The sequence below is a fragment of the Anabrus simplex genome, chromosome 5 (assembly GCF_040414725.1).
Source record: "Anabrus simplex isolate iqAnaSimp1 chromosome 5, ASM4041472v1, whole genome shotgun sequence".
Taxonomy (NCBI): domain Eukaryota; kingdom Metazoa; phylum Arthropoda; class Insecta; order Orthoptera; family Tettigoniidae; genus Anabrus; species Anabrus simplex.
The window spans coordinates 55,153,651-55,170,855 of NC_090269.1; the positions used below are offsets into that span (position 1 = coordinate 55,153,651).

Below are 17,205 nucleotides of genomic sequence, written 5' to 3' on the forward strand. Positions count from 1 at the left end.
AGGGACGAAACATGTATCACCATTATAGTTTAATGTAGTCTTATTAATAAAGATGATAAATCCTCTCTGGCTCAGGCGACAGCGCGCCGGCCTCTCACCGCTGGATACCATGGTTCAAATCCCGGTAACTCTACGTGAGATTTGTGTTGGACAAAGCGGAGGCGCAACAGGTTTTTCTCCGGGTACTCCGGTTTTTCCTGTCATCTTTCATTCCAGCAACAATCTCCATTAACATTTCATTTTCATCTATTAGTCACTTAGCATTGCCCCAGAGGAGTGCGATAGGCTTCGGCAGCTAGCACATTCCCTGTCCTCGCCACTAGATAGGGGCTTCATTCATTCCATTCCTGACCCGGATTTTCATTTTCAACATCACTATTAAACCATGATAGACCGGGAGAGTTGGCCGTGCGGTTAGGGGTGCGCAGCTCAGAGCTTGCATCTGGGAGATAGTGGGTTCAAACCCCACTGTCGGCAGCCCTGAAGATGGTTTTCTGTGGTTCCTCATTTTCACACCCGGTAAATACTGGGGCTGTACCTTAATTAAGGCCACGGCTGCTTCCTTCCCACTCCTAGGCCTTTCCTATCCCATCGTCACCATAAGGCCTATCTGTGTCAGTGTGACTTAAGACAAATTGTAAAAAAAAAAAAAAAGATTGATCTGCTGTAGCAGTATCAACAACACAACTCTGTACCTCTCCTTCAACAACTTGTTCACTAACCTAACTCTTTATATAGGCCTATATACCGGCTATGATTCCGGATAATTCTGCTTTCCTACAACATACCCTGAAGATTCTATAATATTAGAAAGGCTTCATAAGTACCTGCTTACAAGTTTGTCACTATGGTACATAACCTAAGATATCTAGAATCCTCTAGAATATTATACAACATGACCTTGGTATACAAAGATTCCAGAACTCACTTACATTAACCCGTGAGGGGTCACGTGCTGACTGTAACGTCACGAGTTGCGTACGGTCGTTTCAAACGGAAATCAATAAAACACCAAACGCTTACTTAATATGCTATTTGTTGTTACAATAATATAAGGTAATACTATTTAAGCACAGACAAACATTTTTTAACATAAAAATCATAATAATGAGATTGCCTTTTCCTGATGAAATTGAAAATAAGAATTCAAATTCTGTTTATAGAAAATACTTTTAAAATAATGTTTAATTTCATTTAATACATATCTAGACAATGCTCCTTCTTCCTCTATTCAACAATTATTGATAACAGTGCAATTTCCGAATTATAAATAAATCTATGCCATTAGTCGCGTATGGTTGAATAAATAGATCGTAGACAGGTAACGTGAGGAGTCGCATGCGAACGAAATGACCGGATAGCCAGCTTGTCACTCACTGAAGGAGTGGAGAGGGATAACAGTGGTGTGACAGAAGTGTGGACGAGTCGATTGAATGGTACTGAGGGGGAGAAAGTATAATGAACAGTGTTCGCAGAAGGATTGATCAAAATAAACAGAAATGGTTGAAACGACCGGACGCTACTCCTCATGGGTTAAGATACACACACACAACTGGAGGTTTTTCTGAGCAAGGTAGGAAACACAATTGGTTATTTGCAGTGATAAACATGATACAACCTTAACTTCCTTTGAGTAGGTATACATATAACCAGAAATTTCCTGAATGACTCAACACATCAAGGATTATGGAAAACATGGCCTAACCTATAATACCTGAGCTATATACACATGATTAAACTTAAGTAGATATCCCATACTACATAAAGAAATGTTTTCAGTTATACACATAGCCTAACTTCCATCAGAGTACTGAGCTCTCTTGTATTATTTCCTGTAACAATTAACCTTATATGATAGATTCTCTTTTCTGGCTCTCAGGAGTGATGCTTGTGCTTATTGTTTTAAGGGGCCTAACATCGAAGGTCATCGGCCCGCTCTCAGGAGTTAGGACATTTTATGTTGAATGGAAAAATCATAAATTTTCCTAGCTGTTATGAAGATGCCCTTTGTTTTTATTTGGGATATGTAAAGACTAATGATTTTTTTCCTGAAAGACTTTAGAATTGCCTCTGTAGACCATTTGAGAATAATAAACTCTCATTTGACTTCAGTTTCATAGAAAGATATATTGGCAAATGATTTGATTTTGATGGTCTGCAGCAGAGAATGTTGCTTGTTTTGGGATATTTGGTTTATTAAGAGAAACCTATGTAAATTACCTGTTAATATGTTTCTTCATTGAGTTTGTTGAAGAAATTAGAATATTCAGATTTTTAAAGATAATTTCCTATAGCAAAACAATTCAGCAAGTCAGAATAATGCTCATCCCTCTAGAAATAACTCAAGCACATATTGTGATAGAATAACCTGAGGCATTTCCTGAGTGGGTAATAACTACAGACTATTTATCAGACAAGGACATTATGTTAAAACCTTCTGCATCGTTATTGAATTGAAAAGTTGTGTTCAACAAATTCTCCATGAAGTGAAGCAAGATAATGACTTACAATGGTGCACATCACAAATGATGCTTCATATATATATTTTTTAAGGGAGAACGTTTCTTTCGATATTGATCAGAGAGTAAGACAGCCAAGTGACACCGTCACTATTGTGTCACTAAGGTGGCCATTCATGTGGTACTTCTGAAAAGGAAAAGTCACATCCCTGTGATCTGGATACCATGTAAAACTGGAGGTCACATTGCTGTGGTCATGATATCAACAGTGACGTAAAACTACAAGCTTGCTTGGTCAGGGGGAAGCGAATATCTTTCTGAACTCTAGGAAGTGCACTCTGTGTGGCCGTGGGTGTAAGGTCTTTGTACTGCTGTCTATCTTTTAAATAGGCTGAGATTCACTGATTGCTCTTCATTTGGTAAAATCAGTGAGACTGTTCGAGGTACAGGAGTAGTGTACATAAAGCCTTGGATAATGGTGCAGAGAAGAGAAATGGATTGACATTTTTGGTGTTAGAAGATTTTTTTTTTACATGGTTTCTTTCTTAGAAATAAACTTACTGGCCAGAGTGCTTCCTTCCTAATTCTAGACTATGTTACACACAGATGACATCATCCTATGTGTTAAATCAAGAAGAGAGATAGCAATCAAGCTGGAATAGTGGAGATAGTGAAGAAAGGTACTGGAGGAAAGGGCATGAAGTTGAGTCAGAGCAAAACTGAGTATCTATGATTTTATTTTTGCTAGTGGCTTTACGTCACACCGACAGAGATAGGTCTTATGGCGACGATGGGATAGGAAAGGCCTAGGAGTTGGAAGGAAGCGGCTGTGGCCTTAATTAAGGTACAGCCCCAGCATTTGCTTGGTGTGAAAATGGGAAACTACGGAAAACCATTTTAACTCGCTCGGTTATCTATGATCTAAGGCAGGAGGAAGATAAATGCAATTTCTGGAATTACAAGTTTATGTATCAAGTCAGTTACAGAGTTTTGTTACTTGGGATCTGTTATAGAACTGTATGGAGATGTTACAGTGGGAGTATCTTCAAGAATCCTAGCAGGTTGGAGAAACTGGAGAGGCTTGTGTCAAGAGTGTTCTGCGATAGGAAAGTGCCGATAAAACTTAAAAGGAACAATTTAAAGGACAGTCATTAGACCATCTATGCTGTATGTCTTTGAAACAGTGTGTCTAAGGAACAACAATATCAGCAGGTTAGAGGGAGCAGAGATGATGATGCTTTGATGGATGTGTTGTGGCACCAGAAAAGAACACCTCCAAAATGACCACATACAGGGCACTCTGGACATTTGGGCAAAGATTCAGGAGGCATGATTATGGCCATCTAAAGCAGAGAGACGATTACTATGCCAGTATAAGGGTTGTGTGCATGCAAGTTGAAGGGAAGATGAGCCGTGGGCACCAAAAGAATAGGTGGATGGACCAGGTGCAAGAAGATCTGATGGTAAAAACCTAAATATTGAAGTAGACCAGAACAGAGATTGATGGAAGAGACTCATTAGAAATAGTGACCATGCATAGTGCAGGTTAAACTGTGGAGGAGGAGGAGGAGGGTTGAATTGGCTAACCAGATTGTCAGACCGTAAAGATTTTAAGCCTTTAATGATCATGACCATCAGTTGGGCTTTTAAATGTATTGTATGTTTCAAACCATTTATAAGATTTTGAAGCAATGCAGTACAGGTTCATTGTTCAAAAAAAAAAAAAAAAAAAAAGAAGATTTGGCTGCTTTAATCACTATAATCATTTACCAAGTCTTCAGAAGCCAATCTTTAATTCTTGCCACATGTGTATTTCTTTAAAATCACACATTTCCTTACTCAAATATTTTCAGGATAGAAATTAGCCTTTGACCATGTCCTACACCAACTTGCTGGGCGACCACGGAGTTCCAGAGCTCCTCATCAACTCGATTTGACTGCTCTACTCAAACTATCCAATAACAAAAGTACAACAAACAATTCCGTGAAAAGAAAATATGACAAGAAATACTATTAGTTTAACATTCTGATGATGATGATGCTTGTTGTTTAAAGGGGCCTAACATCTAAGGTCATTGGCCCCAAGTTTAACATTCTAAATCCAGCATCATCATATACAATTTCATACACAACTTAAGTATTTTCATTGCTTAACACTACGGCTTACAATACTATAAGTTCAGCGAACTACTAGCTTAACATTACAAGTGATAATAAAGTAAAGTTAAAAACATAATTACCCAACAACAACAACAACTTGCTTGTGAAAAAAAAAGCCACGCACACTCTTTTCCCATTAAATTTCTTAAATTAATATTGTTTACTGTTGTAGTACTTCCTTATTTATAGTACTGTTATTGAAGAAGAATTTGTCGTATTATTTCTTCATGTATTGATTGTTTCAGACCCCAAATTTTCCATCAAGACTCGTCTTCATGGTGCTGTCAAATCATTCCATAGTTTATTACGGGCACACCATAACAACACAAAGATGGTGTATCCACTTCTTCTTGTGATCAAAGCTTTAGCAAGAAGTAGTAAGTAAATTAGTATATACTGTACTTGTATTATAAAGAATAATATTACAGTTTTGTTAACATTAGGACTTTCTAAGACTATTACAGAACATTTAGGCAATATCAGTTGAAGTATACTCCACCCACATTTATGATTAAATAAAGGGACAATGGCACACAATAATCGAGACAATGCCAAAATTCTGGCTGACTACTTGAAAGAACTACTGGACTGTGAAGAACCAAAAGAATACCTAGAATTTGACCCTTATCCAGAAAAAAAGAACACCACTAGAAAAGGTCATACTACCAGATTCCATCGAAGTGATCAATGTAATTGGTTTTGTCAAGAATTGCAAAGGAGCAGGAGAGAATGAACTGGTTGCAGAGTTATGGAAGAATGCAAGTGACTAAGTGATTCAAAACCTTCATAAAAAAACACATCATAGACATCTGGAATTCTGAGAAAATGCCTGAAAAATGGAATGCAGTGATAATCCACCCATTATACAAAAAAGGGTGATGGGTAGGATTCAAATACACTGGCAGAAAATGAAATCCCAGCACCAAGAAGACATAAGTTTAGAGGAATGAAATTTAGGCTGATTGTCTAAGTAATATGCTTATTCAATCACAGGTTCAAGTATGCGTGAGAAAACATATGACATGGCAGTGCATTAATAACTGCTGTAGTAGCCACGATTTTCAATGCAAGCATTCAAATGTGCATCCATTTTGTTCTACAGGTACTGTATGCCATGTTGTGGGGTGGAGTTCCATGCCTGTTACACTTGGTCAGTCAAATTGGCAACGGTTAATGGTGGTGTTGGATGACGATGGATTTGTCGTCCCACATTTTTCCATATGTGTTCAATGGGTGAAAGGCAACTGGTCGACACTCTGTAGAGCACGTTGGGTGACAGCAATAGTATGAGGATGAGCATTATCCTGTTGGAAAACACCCTGTTGAATACTGCGAATAACAGCACAGCCGGTTGTCACCAGTCTGACGTAGAAATCTGCTGTCAAGGTTCTTAGGATAACTACGAGAGTGTTCCTACTGTAAAAGGAAATCGCTCCCCAGACCACGACTCCGTGTGTAAATCCAGTGTGTCGACACCGCAGACAGCATGGTTCCAAGCGCTCACGGCCATCACTGGCACCAAGGCAGAAACAGCTCTCATCTGAGAACACAACAGATCTATACTTCACCCTCCAGTGAGCTCTAGCGTTACACCACTGAAGTTGCTGATGGCAGTGATTCCAAGTTAATGGTATGATTGCTACAGGACATCTGGCTCAGATGCCGCAGTAATCAAGTAATCAATTTGTTACAGTTTGCTGTGTCACTCTGGTGCCAAGTGAAACTCTAATGGCTGCTGCAGATGTAGTATGATCCACAACAGCCATGTGATGGTCTTCCCTCTCCATAGTGACATGAGTGCAGCCGTACCTGGGTCTTCCCGTGACCATTGTTGCAAACACCGGTGCACTGTGGATACGTCCCTGCTAAGCCTCTTTGCAATACTGCTGAAAGAACATTCACCTTCTTGTAGCCCTGTTACACGGCCTCATACAAACTCAGTAAGCAGCTCATACTGCCTTCGTCACACCTACCTCACAATGTCAACATGAGATGATGACTAACGGTCACGAGGTGTATAAAGCAAACTTGTTAATAGCACCACTCTTCGTGGACTAGGCGTAATCTTTCAGATGTGCAAACATGCCCCCTGAATTTCGTTTATCTAGCACAACTCCTTCTTTGTGTTGGGATTTTTATTTTCGACCAGTGTAATTACCGGGAGATATCTCTACTTGATGTCACATGCAAGAGGGACGTCTCAGGCTACTTTGATATTACATATTCTCTGTTTTACTTAGTGGTGCTGAGGCTTGAACCTTAAAAGAGAATACAAGAAAAAAAAAATTGCCCTTGATGTGGTGCTACAGGAGCTTACTTAGAATATCACTGCTTGAGAATGCATAACACTGAAGTACTCTTAACACCTGAATGAGCTAGAGGTCATACATTACATCAAAAAGAAAAAAATAGAGTACTTTGGCCATATTATTCAAAATGATCATTAGTGGTATAGACTCCTTCAGCTTATCTTACAAGGTAAGATTGAAGGGAAGAGAATCGCAGGAACAAGGAGAATATCTTGGCTATGGAGTCTACGAGAGTGATATGGACCTGGTACCCCGCAAGCTTTTCCGACTTTCTGTAAACAAGACTTAGATCTCCCTGAAGACAGTTGACATCCAATGATGTCGTCATCGTCATTATCATCATCATCATTATTATTATTATTATTACTATTATTATTATTATTCTGCTGCTGCTGTCTCGTTTAAAGGGGGGTATATGTCTCAAGTGCATATGTCAGTATGGGAATATAGTAAATTTAAAACATAGTATGTTTGCACTGTCATGGTATTTAGTCATCCCAAAGTAATCCCCTGACTTGATTGTAAAAACCTGCTGCATTGTTGACCATCTTGCTAATGTCCAACTTACTGCTATTGTCCTTACTCAATACACTACCAAGAGACTTAATGTGGTCCACCACTTTAAATGGCTGGTTGTTCAATTAAACTGTAGCAGTGGAATTTCTATGACTTTCTGCTGTAACCAAGTGTTGTAATGTTCTGTGGTTGGGAGTATATCAGTTTTTCAGTTGTGGTTATCATGGGCATTTCGTAGAGAGTACTTGGTATCAAGATGACTTCTCTGTCTGTCCTAGTCAGCTGTGTTCCTTGAACTGACTAACCAGTTTTCTAACCAGGCTTTCCCTGTGATCTTTCATTCCAGCAACACTCTCCAATATCATTTCATTTCATTCATCAGTCATCAATCATTGCCCCAAAGGAGTGCAACAGGGTTCGGCAGCTGGCATAATTTCTATCCTCGCCGCTAGATTGGGGCAGCATTCATTCCATTCCTGATCTGGTCAAATGACTGGTAAAAGGCTGTGGATTTTCATTTTCAAGCCTCTAGAAGATTTTTTTAAATTAGTCAAACCTCTAAATATTTTTAATACTTGCAGTGAAACATATCGTTACCTCCATTTTTAAACAAATGACAGAAACCTTTGTGTCGCACTACATGCACATGTTAAAGCATGTTCTGCCCACCAAACTGCTATGAATTTTACCTTTTTTCTTTGCCTGTTGAGTTGTAAAAGGTACTGCTCCAAAATTGTTTCAAACTTTTCTTTCTGTGAAATCTATTTGAAAAAAAAAAAAAAAGTTACTGTAGTTTTTGTTTTTGGAAGCTTCCCCCCACCCAAATCCTAACTCCCTCTGAAAGAAATTCCTGGGTATGGCCTTGTAAGTAAGTAATCAAGAAACACAGCTAACTACGGTAGAGAGAGAGTCCTAGTGAAGGAATACAGCTGACCAGGTCAGATAGAGAAGTCATAAACTCCTAGTCAAGGAACAAACCCAACTTGAAAAGACAGAGAAGTCATAGTCCTAGTCAAGGACCACAACTGACTCAGCGCCTAAGAAAGAAAGAAAGAAAGAAAGACAGACAGACAGACAGAGAAGTCTTCTGTTACTAAGTTCTCTCTATTGGATGCCATAAAGTGCATTACAGAAACAGTGACAGGAAGCCAACAAAATTTTCAAACATATTGATAATTCAACAGGAAAGAAGAAAGGAAATTGATAAAGAGAGTCTGGATATGTTGGTGTAAGGAACATATCTCTCTCTCTCCTGCATTTAAACCTATGGAGTCGGTACATAACATAGATAATAGATTTACAAAAACCACCCTTCAAATTCCCCTTCATCGTACCACTAAATTTAACAAATCCTTTGTTTGCACTGCATCACATATCTTTAACGTCTTTAATCTTCACCGTTTCGCAAATAACTCTAACTGTACCCAACTAAAGCAGTTCTTAACATCTATCTTTCTGGAGGAGTACGCAAGAGGCTGAGATCAGGCATTCTTGTGTCGAACAATCAGAAATATGTATATTTTGAAGAAAATTGTTTCTCTGCTTTAGCTTTATATTCTTTAAATCCATGTAGTTCAAAATAACAGAAGGGCTTAATGATTTACTTTCTTACTTATTGTATAATGTATGTCTTAACCTTACTGGATTTGGTATCTGTATTTTCATTTTTTTTAAAGTTTCATGTTTAGTTTAATACTTTAATATTATAAAAATGTAGTTACTGTGTTCATAAACTCGTATTGTATTATAAGAAGACGCTACATAAAGGGGCTTTTCAGCCTCAGTGGCATGTAAATCACGATCAATAAATTCAATTCAATTCAATTCTCTCTCTCTCTCATGTATATAACCAACCAGCAAACACTAGTCACCACAACAAACCGATCAGCATTGAGCCTCCTGGCAAAACTAAATTCCAGGCTGATCAGAGAAAGTGAAGGTGCACAGCCACAGCTTCAGTCCACTACTTATATTCAGAGAGAGAGAGTCCTTGAATATGCCTGGTGCAGTATCTGTTGAAACACTGAGAGCTAGAAACCCAATTGGACCAAAGCCTACAAACCCTTCTTCTACATTCATACCTGTTGCCAAAGCCTAAGCTATCTTGTACTGACATTTAAATTTCCATAAATTTAGACATCTCTTGTAATGTATAATTTAGACATCTCGGTGCGACGTAAAACCAAATAGCAAAAGGAAAAAAAATATATATATACTTTTTGAGAGAGCAATTGATGTCAGATGTTTTGGTTTCATTGGTTTTATGCATTATTACTTTTATAATCGACTTCTGTTCTAGTAATAAAAATATGTCAAAATACATGTTAATTTCATGAACAATAAGTGCATAAATTTATTGTCTGTAAAAAGTGGTGTTGAGATGACTTTTCATTACTGGATATTGTGTAAATATTGTTTTGTTAATGTAGATTTCCTTTTGATTAAACATTTCTAGTCATATTTTACCGTAACTATTCTTGCAGTTAGTTGTGTTAAATTTAATTTCAGGGCTGAATTTAATGTTTATCAGTTTCTAATATAATATTGTTGGATTTTAATCTGTGTATATGTTTGCTGTCTTTCAGCTTCCACCGCAACAGTATTAGTGAAGGATGGGATTGTATCTACAATGGAGAAAGTTATCATAAGTATTGGACTCTCACCTAGCCCCAAACTGAGAGTAGCACTGAATGTGATGCACTACCTTAGTAAAAGTAGTAAGTAATATCAGGTTAATTGAAACAGACTTTCAACCTATTCGGTCATGTTACGTACATTTAATACGTGCTGAAGAGATGTTAAGTACAGAACACAAATGGCCAACCGGACACCAGTGGGATCCGAACCTACAACCTGCCGATTTTGCGTTGGTTGCTCTACCAATTGAACTACCATAGATATATCTGGGAAGATCAAATGGGTACAGTAATAGATTATATTCTGATAGATCAAAATATATGGAATGTGAATGATGTCAAGGTCATTCCAAGTGAAGACCGTAGATTGCTGGTTTCAGTTATTGCAGAGAAAAGACCTCCCAGAGTCTGTTACAAAGAATCCCAAAAATAAAAACTTGGTGACTTAAATGTTATGACTAAAGACGAGAATGATAGGCACTAAAAACAGTTAAAATAGGCAGGCATATAGGCTTTTAAATTAGCCAAAATAGGCATTTATATAAGCACTAACGTGTGAAATAGGCAACAAAATAGACATGAAAAAATTACTTATAATTTAATAACACACTCAATTACTATAAAAGGAATTTACAAGCAGCGTTTCCAAGTTTTCCGTTAACAATCTTGTTCTCCTCCCATGCATAATGTTTTTGTACTGAGAGAAAGATCTCTCAACATCACATGAAGTGATTGGACAAAACTTCAGTGAAGTCTCTTCATCTGGTTTTATTTCACTGACAGCGGCTGCCTTCCCAGAGGTTCGGTCAAAATTTCCCCTGACTAAGTCCATAATCCTAAATTACTCCACCAGCGGCATGCCACTCTTCTCCAACTTGGTGATTGCTCCCAGCAGCTTGTTGAAATTTGAAGATGCTCCGGCTTATGCAGCGGTGTATTAGCTCCCAACATTGCAGTGCATGGGTCTGAAGAAAATGGTTGTTGGTTGCTGCCCAAAGTGGACTGGTAGAAAGGCTGCGTTGATACAGATTTCTGTACTCGTATCAGATGCATCGTAGTATTTCTTACTTGATCTATGTGGTATTTTTTCCACATTTGATCTGAAAAATAATAAAATTGACATAAATTACATTGTCCCTATATCTTAGAAATTATGTTTCTAGAAGTACAAAACTTTAAAGTAGGAACAAGGGAATTAGTAATTTACATGGAAATATGTCCTCAAGGATTTTCAGCTATAATTTGGCAGTATCGTGTCGAGTTCACTGGGTTAAAAATATAATAAAAAAGAGTGAAACGATACCGGAGTAGCGTAGAGGAGAGATCCATCCTTTATGCTTGCCAAGGACCCACCAAGCTGGCTCTGGCAGTACTCTTACTTATATAGAAGAATGAAAACAGAAGCACTATAAATCTCAGATTTGTGAACATTTTATTTGTTTCTATTCGCCGGCGTTCATCAGCCGAGTCAGCTGTGATGAAGACTATTTTCTGTTGCCTGCAATAGATCTGCATCATGTGTCCCCACAAGGCCGCCACCCTCATTGAAAATGAAAAACCGCGTAATTTGAAATTGTCGTGACATGCGCCCACAACATTATTTTTGTCACAATTTAGCATGACTCCAGAGGGTATGCTAGAGGCTTGTTAACCTGGGAGGTGCAGACTCCCTTTTCTCTCCCCCCCCCAAGCACAACGGTTACTCACCAGACCTTACCAATCCAGACCAACGGTCTTTTCGCTGGCCTAGTCTTGTAAAGATAGTCTTGGCAACCTTGTAAAACACGCTGTGGCATCATCCTCGCCGGGCTACATTGGATCTGCAACCCGTGTTTCGCGAAGGCTTAACCGAAGTGTAATAGTATTCACGACTTTTTAAAGGGAGTTTTAAAATTTGCGCTTTAGTTGTAAATCTCTATTTTCACAGAAAATGAATCACAGTTCAAAATACCGATTTAATTTTCATCCATGATGTGACAAGAGACCACCGGGATTCTAACTCCTCGATCAGTAATTTAATGATTATTTACATTTTAGCATTATAAATTACTGAAAGTTCATGACTAATACAGCACTGCTACAAAACAACTTGCCTTAATACATAAATTAATAGGTCTATATATGCTACAATGGAATGCGATCATAGTTCTCAGTCATAGAAACGATAAAAGAAACAAGCGAAGTTACCTCCTAACAGCAAGCTTGACAGACTACACTTCCTTCCGTAGTGAAATTGGGATCCAGTGTGATCCACTGCTTCAGCCAGTAGGACTTTGCCGATTTTTTTTTGGGATTGCCGAAAACATGTTACTTCTTCTTCTTCTTCTTCTTCTTCTTCTTCTTCTTCTTCTTCTTCTTCTTCTTCTTCCGCATCACTATAAATCACAACACGTTCTGAACATAGCGTACGCTTACAACAGGGAGGTACAGGGCATATGGGTTGCGCAACATAGTTCGACGTAGACTTGTTCTCGCATATATCTCAGGAGGTTGGAGGGGTTGAAGGTTTCGAGGTCAAATTATTCCTTGTTTCTCCTGATAGGAATTTCCCTAGAACTATTTCTGGTGACTTCTAAGAATTCCTATTTTGTTCATGGGGTAAACAGATATTGAGAAAAGAGAAGATAATTCTGTCGAGCACACTAGCTACAATATAAATGCCGTGGCTTTTTTAAAATACAGTCAAAAGGCATCAAATAGGCAATTATACTCCAAATAGGCACAAACCCCTGAAATGGGCATTTATAGGCACAATAAAACTAATGAAATACAGCTAAAAAGACCCTGAAACGGATTTATATCTCAAAAGCCTAAGTTTCTGAACACAGAAATAAAATAGGCAGATAGGCAAATTCCCCTCCCTAGTTATGACATTAGAACAATATGCCCATTTGAGAAGTTTCAGCACAATAATTGATAAACATTACTGACTATGACAATCACAACACCAATACTGCCGTTTCCCGCCTTTTGACAAGAATAACAACAAGCAGCTATCTTACGCTTTGTTGCTGTGAATTCTCATGCCACTTATTTATTTTTTCATTACGGCTTGTCTACAACAGTTAGTCTCGCTTCTCATCATCGGTGACCGCTACTCGTTTCCGAGAATGCGTTTGTTTTTTCTCCTGCAATTTATTTTAAAGTCTGTTGGCTCTGTGGAGATGTTGATGATGACTGATCAATCCAATCTTTACATGAAACATGAGACTACACAGATCACATCTAAAAGTGGTTGGAAGATGCGGTTGGATCTGACGTAGTTTCTGCTTTTCATAGGTTTCAGTTTCTTGTCTGCAATGTGCCTGCTCAAACAGTGAGACCCCATCTGCAGTAGCTTTGCGCCAAAGAACACGATTTTGTGCAGTTGTTACCCAGGTGTTAGCATTTAAGTTGGTGCTATTCATAGTCTTCTTAAGCTGGTCTTTATAAAGCTTCAAAGGAGCACCTTGAGGCCTTTTGCCATGACCATTCTCACCATAGAGAAGTTATTTAGGCAGTCTGCTATCATTCATACACTGAATGTGACCAACCCATCTAAGCTGATGAGTGATGATGAAGGCTTCTACGCTGTTCATATGTGCCTTGTCAGAAACTGCCACTTTGCTTATGTAGTCATCCCATTTGATATTCATGATGGATCTAAGTTTCTGCTGATGGAAACGTTCCAGTTTCTTTATGTCATGACGATAAAGTGTCCAGGTTTCACATCCATATTGTACCTGTACATGCCGTATTTTTTGACTATTAATTTTACTTCATCATCACGCAAGACGTTCAGAGCGAACTTGGTTTGTTTACGTTCAGAGGAGCGAACAGGCGAGCCAGCGACAGCTGTATGCGTGACATAGCTGCAGGGACAAGCTAGACTACCCGCCTGACACCACGTGTAGCCTGCATGGCCTAGTATGTTCTGGATATGAATGCCACGCCTTCATGAACATACCATAGAAAAAAATTCAAACGTTCTCTAATAGTAATCGCAGCAACTTGAGCGATACGTCATTTTGAAGAGGATAACATAAATGTCTCAAATTGCGAATCTCAAGGAAATCCGTCAAGGGATTCGCGAGAAAATCAGCCTCAAGAGATCACGTTATCTGATGGCGTAGGAGCCTCAAACTGAATATAAGGAGAGCTCACTTTACCCAGATCAGACAGTCACAGCTGAATGTCCAGCCTGACTCTCCACGCTGCAGTGTTCTTCGAAGTGCTGACAGAGGCTATCTTCGAATATTCAAAATCTTCATGTGGGACTTACACTCTGACAGTCGTGTTGAACTTACCAATTGTGCGCGTGTAAACTCTAATGTATAACAAAGTCTTTATAATGGACATTGAGTCCATCAGTTAAGTTGAACTTATAATTTTTGCGTGTGTTGGGACTCTGTTTATGACAGTCGTGTATTGGACTTAGGTGACAACAGTTAAGTATAACTTATATTCTGTGCGCATGTAGAAACTTCTCGATATAACTTACTTTCATTCTTGTGGAACTGAGTTCATTACCACGTTGCCTGTGTGAAACTTAATCTTCAAACCAATATTAATTTAAATGTGACACTGCTACAATATTCTAGGAACTGTGATATTTTTCTTTAAATCTCAGTCAGCAGAAGTTAATCTCTGAACACATATCATTAATTTCAGTGTGACACTATTACGTTTTACTATTCTGTGACATTTTTTCTTTAAATCTCAGTCAGCATAATTTCCTTAATAGACACGAGTATTTATGCAAGTGTTCGAACTTTCACATGGATGTTAATGCAAGTGATTACCATAATCGTGGGCTACGACACCAAGGTTTCACTCCGAACTCGAACTGTGTTCTTTATCCAATTCAAACAAAACTGTGTATTATTTCTTCTGAACAGTGTGTAAATTACTTGTGTGTGACTGACAGCAATGTCTTTGATAAACTCTCGAACAGTCACCTATTTTATTTAATGTCAAGTGCGCCTAACAACGAACTGTGCTTTTCATTTCAACCTTATTTCTTCATCAAAGTGTTCAGTATTATTGCACGACTGACAGCAGTGTCTTTGATAAACTCTAGAGCAGTTATACATTTCTTTCAATGTCAAGTGCTACTATATTTAGTAGAAAATCACCACGAACTGTGCCAAGTGCATGAACAATTTCCAGTTTCATTATTTCTATTAATGAACTGTGCTTTATTTTCTTCCAATCTCGATGCTACCTGCATCTTCATCTTTAGTGAACTTATAAATTCTATCTACAAGATTAAGAGTGAATTCGACTGCATATCACAACCACATTAAATAAAACAGTGCTGTTAAACCAAAGTGTCAGGGGACTATGTAATTCTGGACACTCGTATAATTTATGTGACGGGTTATTACCCCGCAACATCGTCGGAGAACGTCGTAGAATGTCGTAGATCGTCCAGAACATCAAAAGTTCGAGACTCAAACCCATATCAAACCGACCAGGGTGTTCCAGCATTATCTCAACGTAATATTGGCAGCTTGCAGAACGTGTTCCAGTCCCATTCAATCTGGTGAACTGGGAGCACGGGTCATCAGAAGGTGATGTTGAAGACAGCAACTATCAACAGCAAGGTGATGTGCACTTTGAAATGCATTTTTTGAATAAAACTATTATTCAGTCTATTTAATTTTTTTCTTGTAGATAGGACCCTGCCTCTTGTAGCAAGCCCTAGCTAGAAACCACCCAGAATTGCCCTGAGACCTGCTTTGTGCTAACTTTAATATTAATTCATGAAGTCGGGCTATTTTACTGCTACAGTATAGTAATGTTGTTATGAGTACAGCTCGGTACACCAATAGTTTCACATATATTTTGGGATCCTTATTCAAGAAAACTCAGTGGGAGAGGTGGCTGTAAGCTGCATGTGAAAGGAGAGTAAGAAGGAGGTTGTGTGAAGCAGATTTAAAATTCAAGAGACCCACCTCAGAACATCCGGTTACACGTGAGCACAGCGCCTCTTGGATGGAATTCGCTAACGCCCATCGAAACTGGACTGTGAAGCAGTGGAGCTCAGTGCTGTTCACGGATGAATCCAGATTTTGTTTGAGGGCACTGGATGGATGGATGGATGGATGGATGGATGGATGGATGGATGGATGGATGGATGGATGGATGGATGGATGGATGGATGGATGGATGGATGGATGGATGGATGGATGGATGGATGGATGGATGGATGGATGGATGGATGGATGGATGGATGGATGGATGGATGGATGGATGGATGGATGGATGGATGGATGGATGGATGGATGGATGGATGGATGGATGGATGGATGGATGGATGGATGGATGGATGGATGGATGGATGGATGGATGGATGGATGGATGGATGGATGGATGGATGGATGGATGGATGGATGGATGGATGGATGGATGGATGGATGGATGGATGGATGGATGGATGGATGGATGGATGGATGGATGGATGGATGGATGGATGGATGGATGGATGGATGGATGGATGGATGGATGGATGGATGGATGGATGGATGGATGGATGGATGGATGGATGGATGGATGGATGGATGGATGGATGGATGGATGGATGGATGGATGGATGGATGGATGGATGGATGGATGGATGGATGGATGGATGGATGGATGGATGGATGGATGGATGGATGGATGGATGGATGGATGGATGGATGGATGGATGGATGGATGGATGGATGGATGGATGGATGGATGGATGGATGGATGGATGGATGGATGGATGGATGGATGGATGGATGGATGGATGGATGGATGGATGGATGGATGGATGGATGGATGGATGGATGGATGGATGGATGGATGGATGGATGGATGGATGGATGGATGGATGGATGGATGGATGGATGGATGGATGGATGGATGGATGGATGGATGGATGGATGGATGGATGGATGGATGGATGGATGGATGGATGGATGGATGGATGGATGGATGGATGGATGGATGGATGGATGGATGGATGGATGGATGGATGGATGGATGGATGGATGGATGGATGGATGGATGGATGGATGGATGGATGGATGGATGGATGGATGGATGGATGGATGGATGGATGGATGGATGGATGGATGGATGGATGGATGGATGGATGGATGGATGGATGGATGGATG

The 17,205-nt window shown here is 39.3% G+C and overlaps 1 protein-coding gene across 4 annotated transcripts in view; it reads left to right on the forward strand.

Moving 5' to 3' along the window:
* LOC136873738 (cytosolic carboxypeptidase 1) overlaps positions 1-17,205 on the forward strand; it is a 762,457-nt gene that overhangs the window by 277,867 nt on the left and 467,385 nt on the right. For all 4 annotated transcript variants that reach the window (XM_067146906.2, XM_067146907.2, XM_067146905.2 and 1 more), the window contains exons 6-7: positions 4,865-4,996; positions 10,030-10,161. In XM_067146906.2, coding sequence (XP_067003007.2) covers positions 4,865-4,996; positions 10,030-10,161 — 264 coding nt within the window. The remainder of the gene's footprint in view (positions 1-4,864; positions 4,997-10,029; positions 10,162-17,205) is intronic.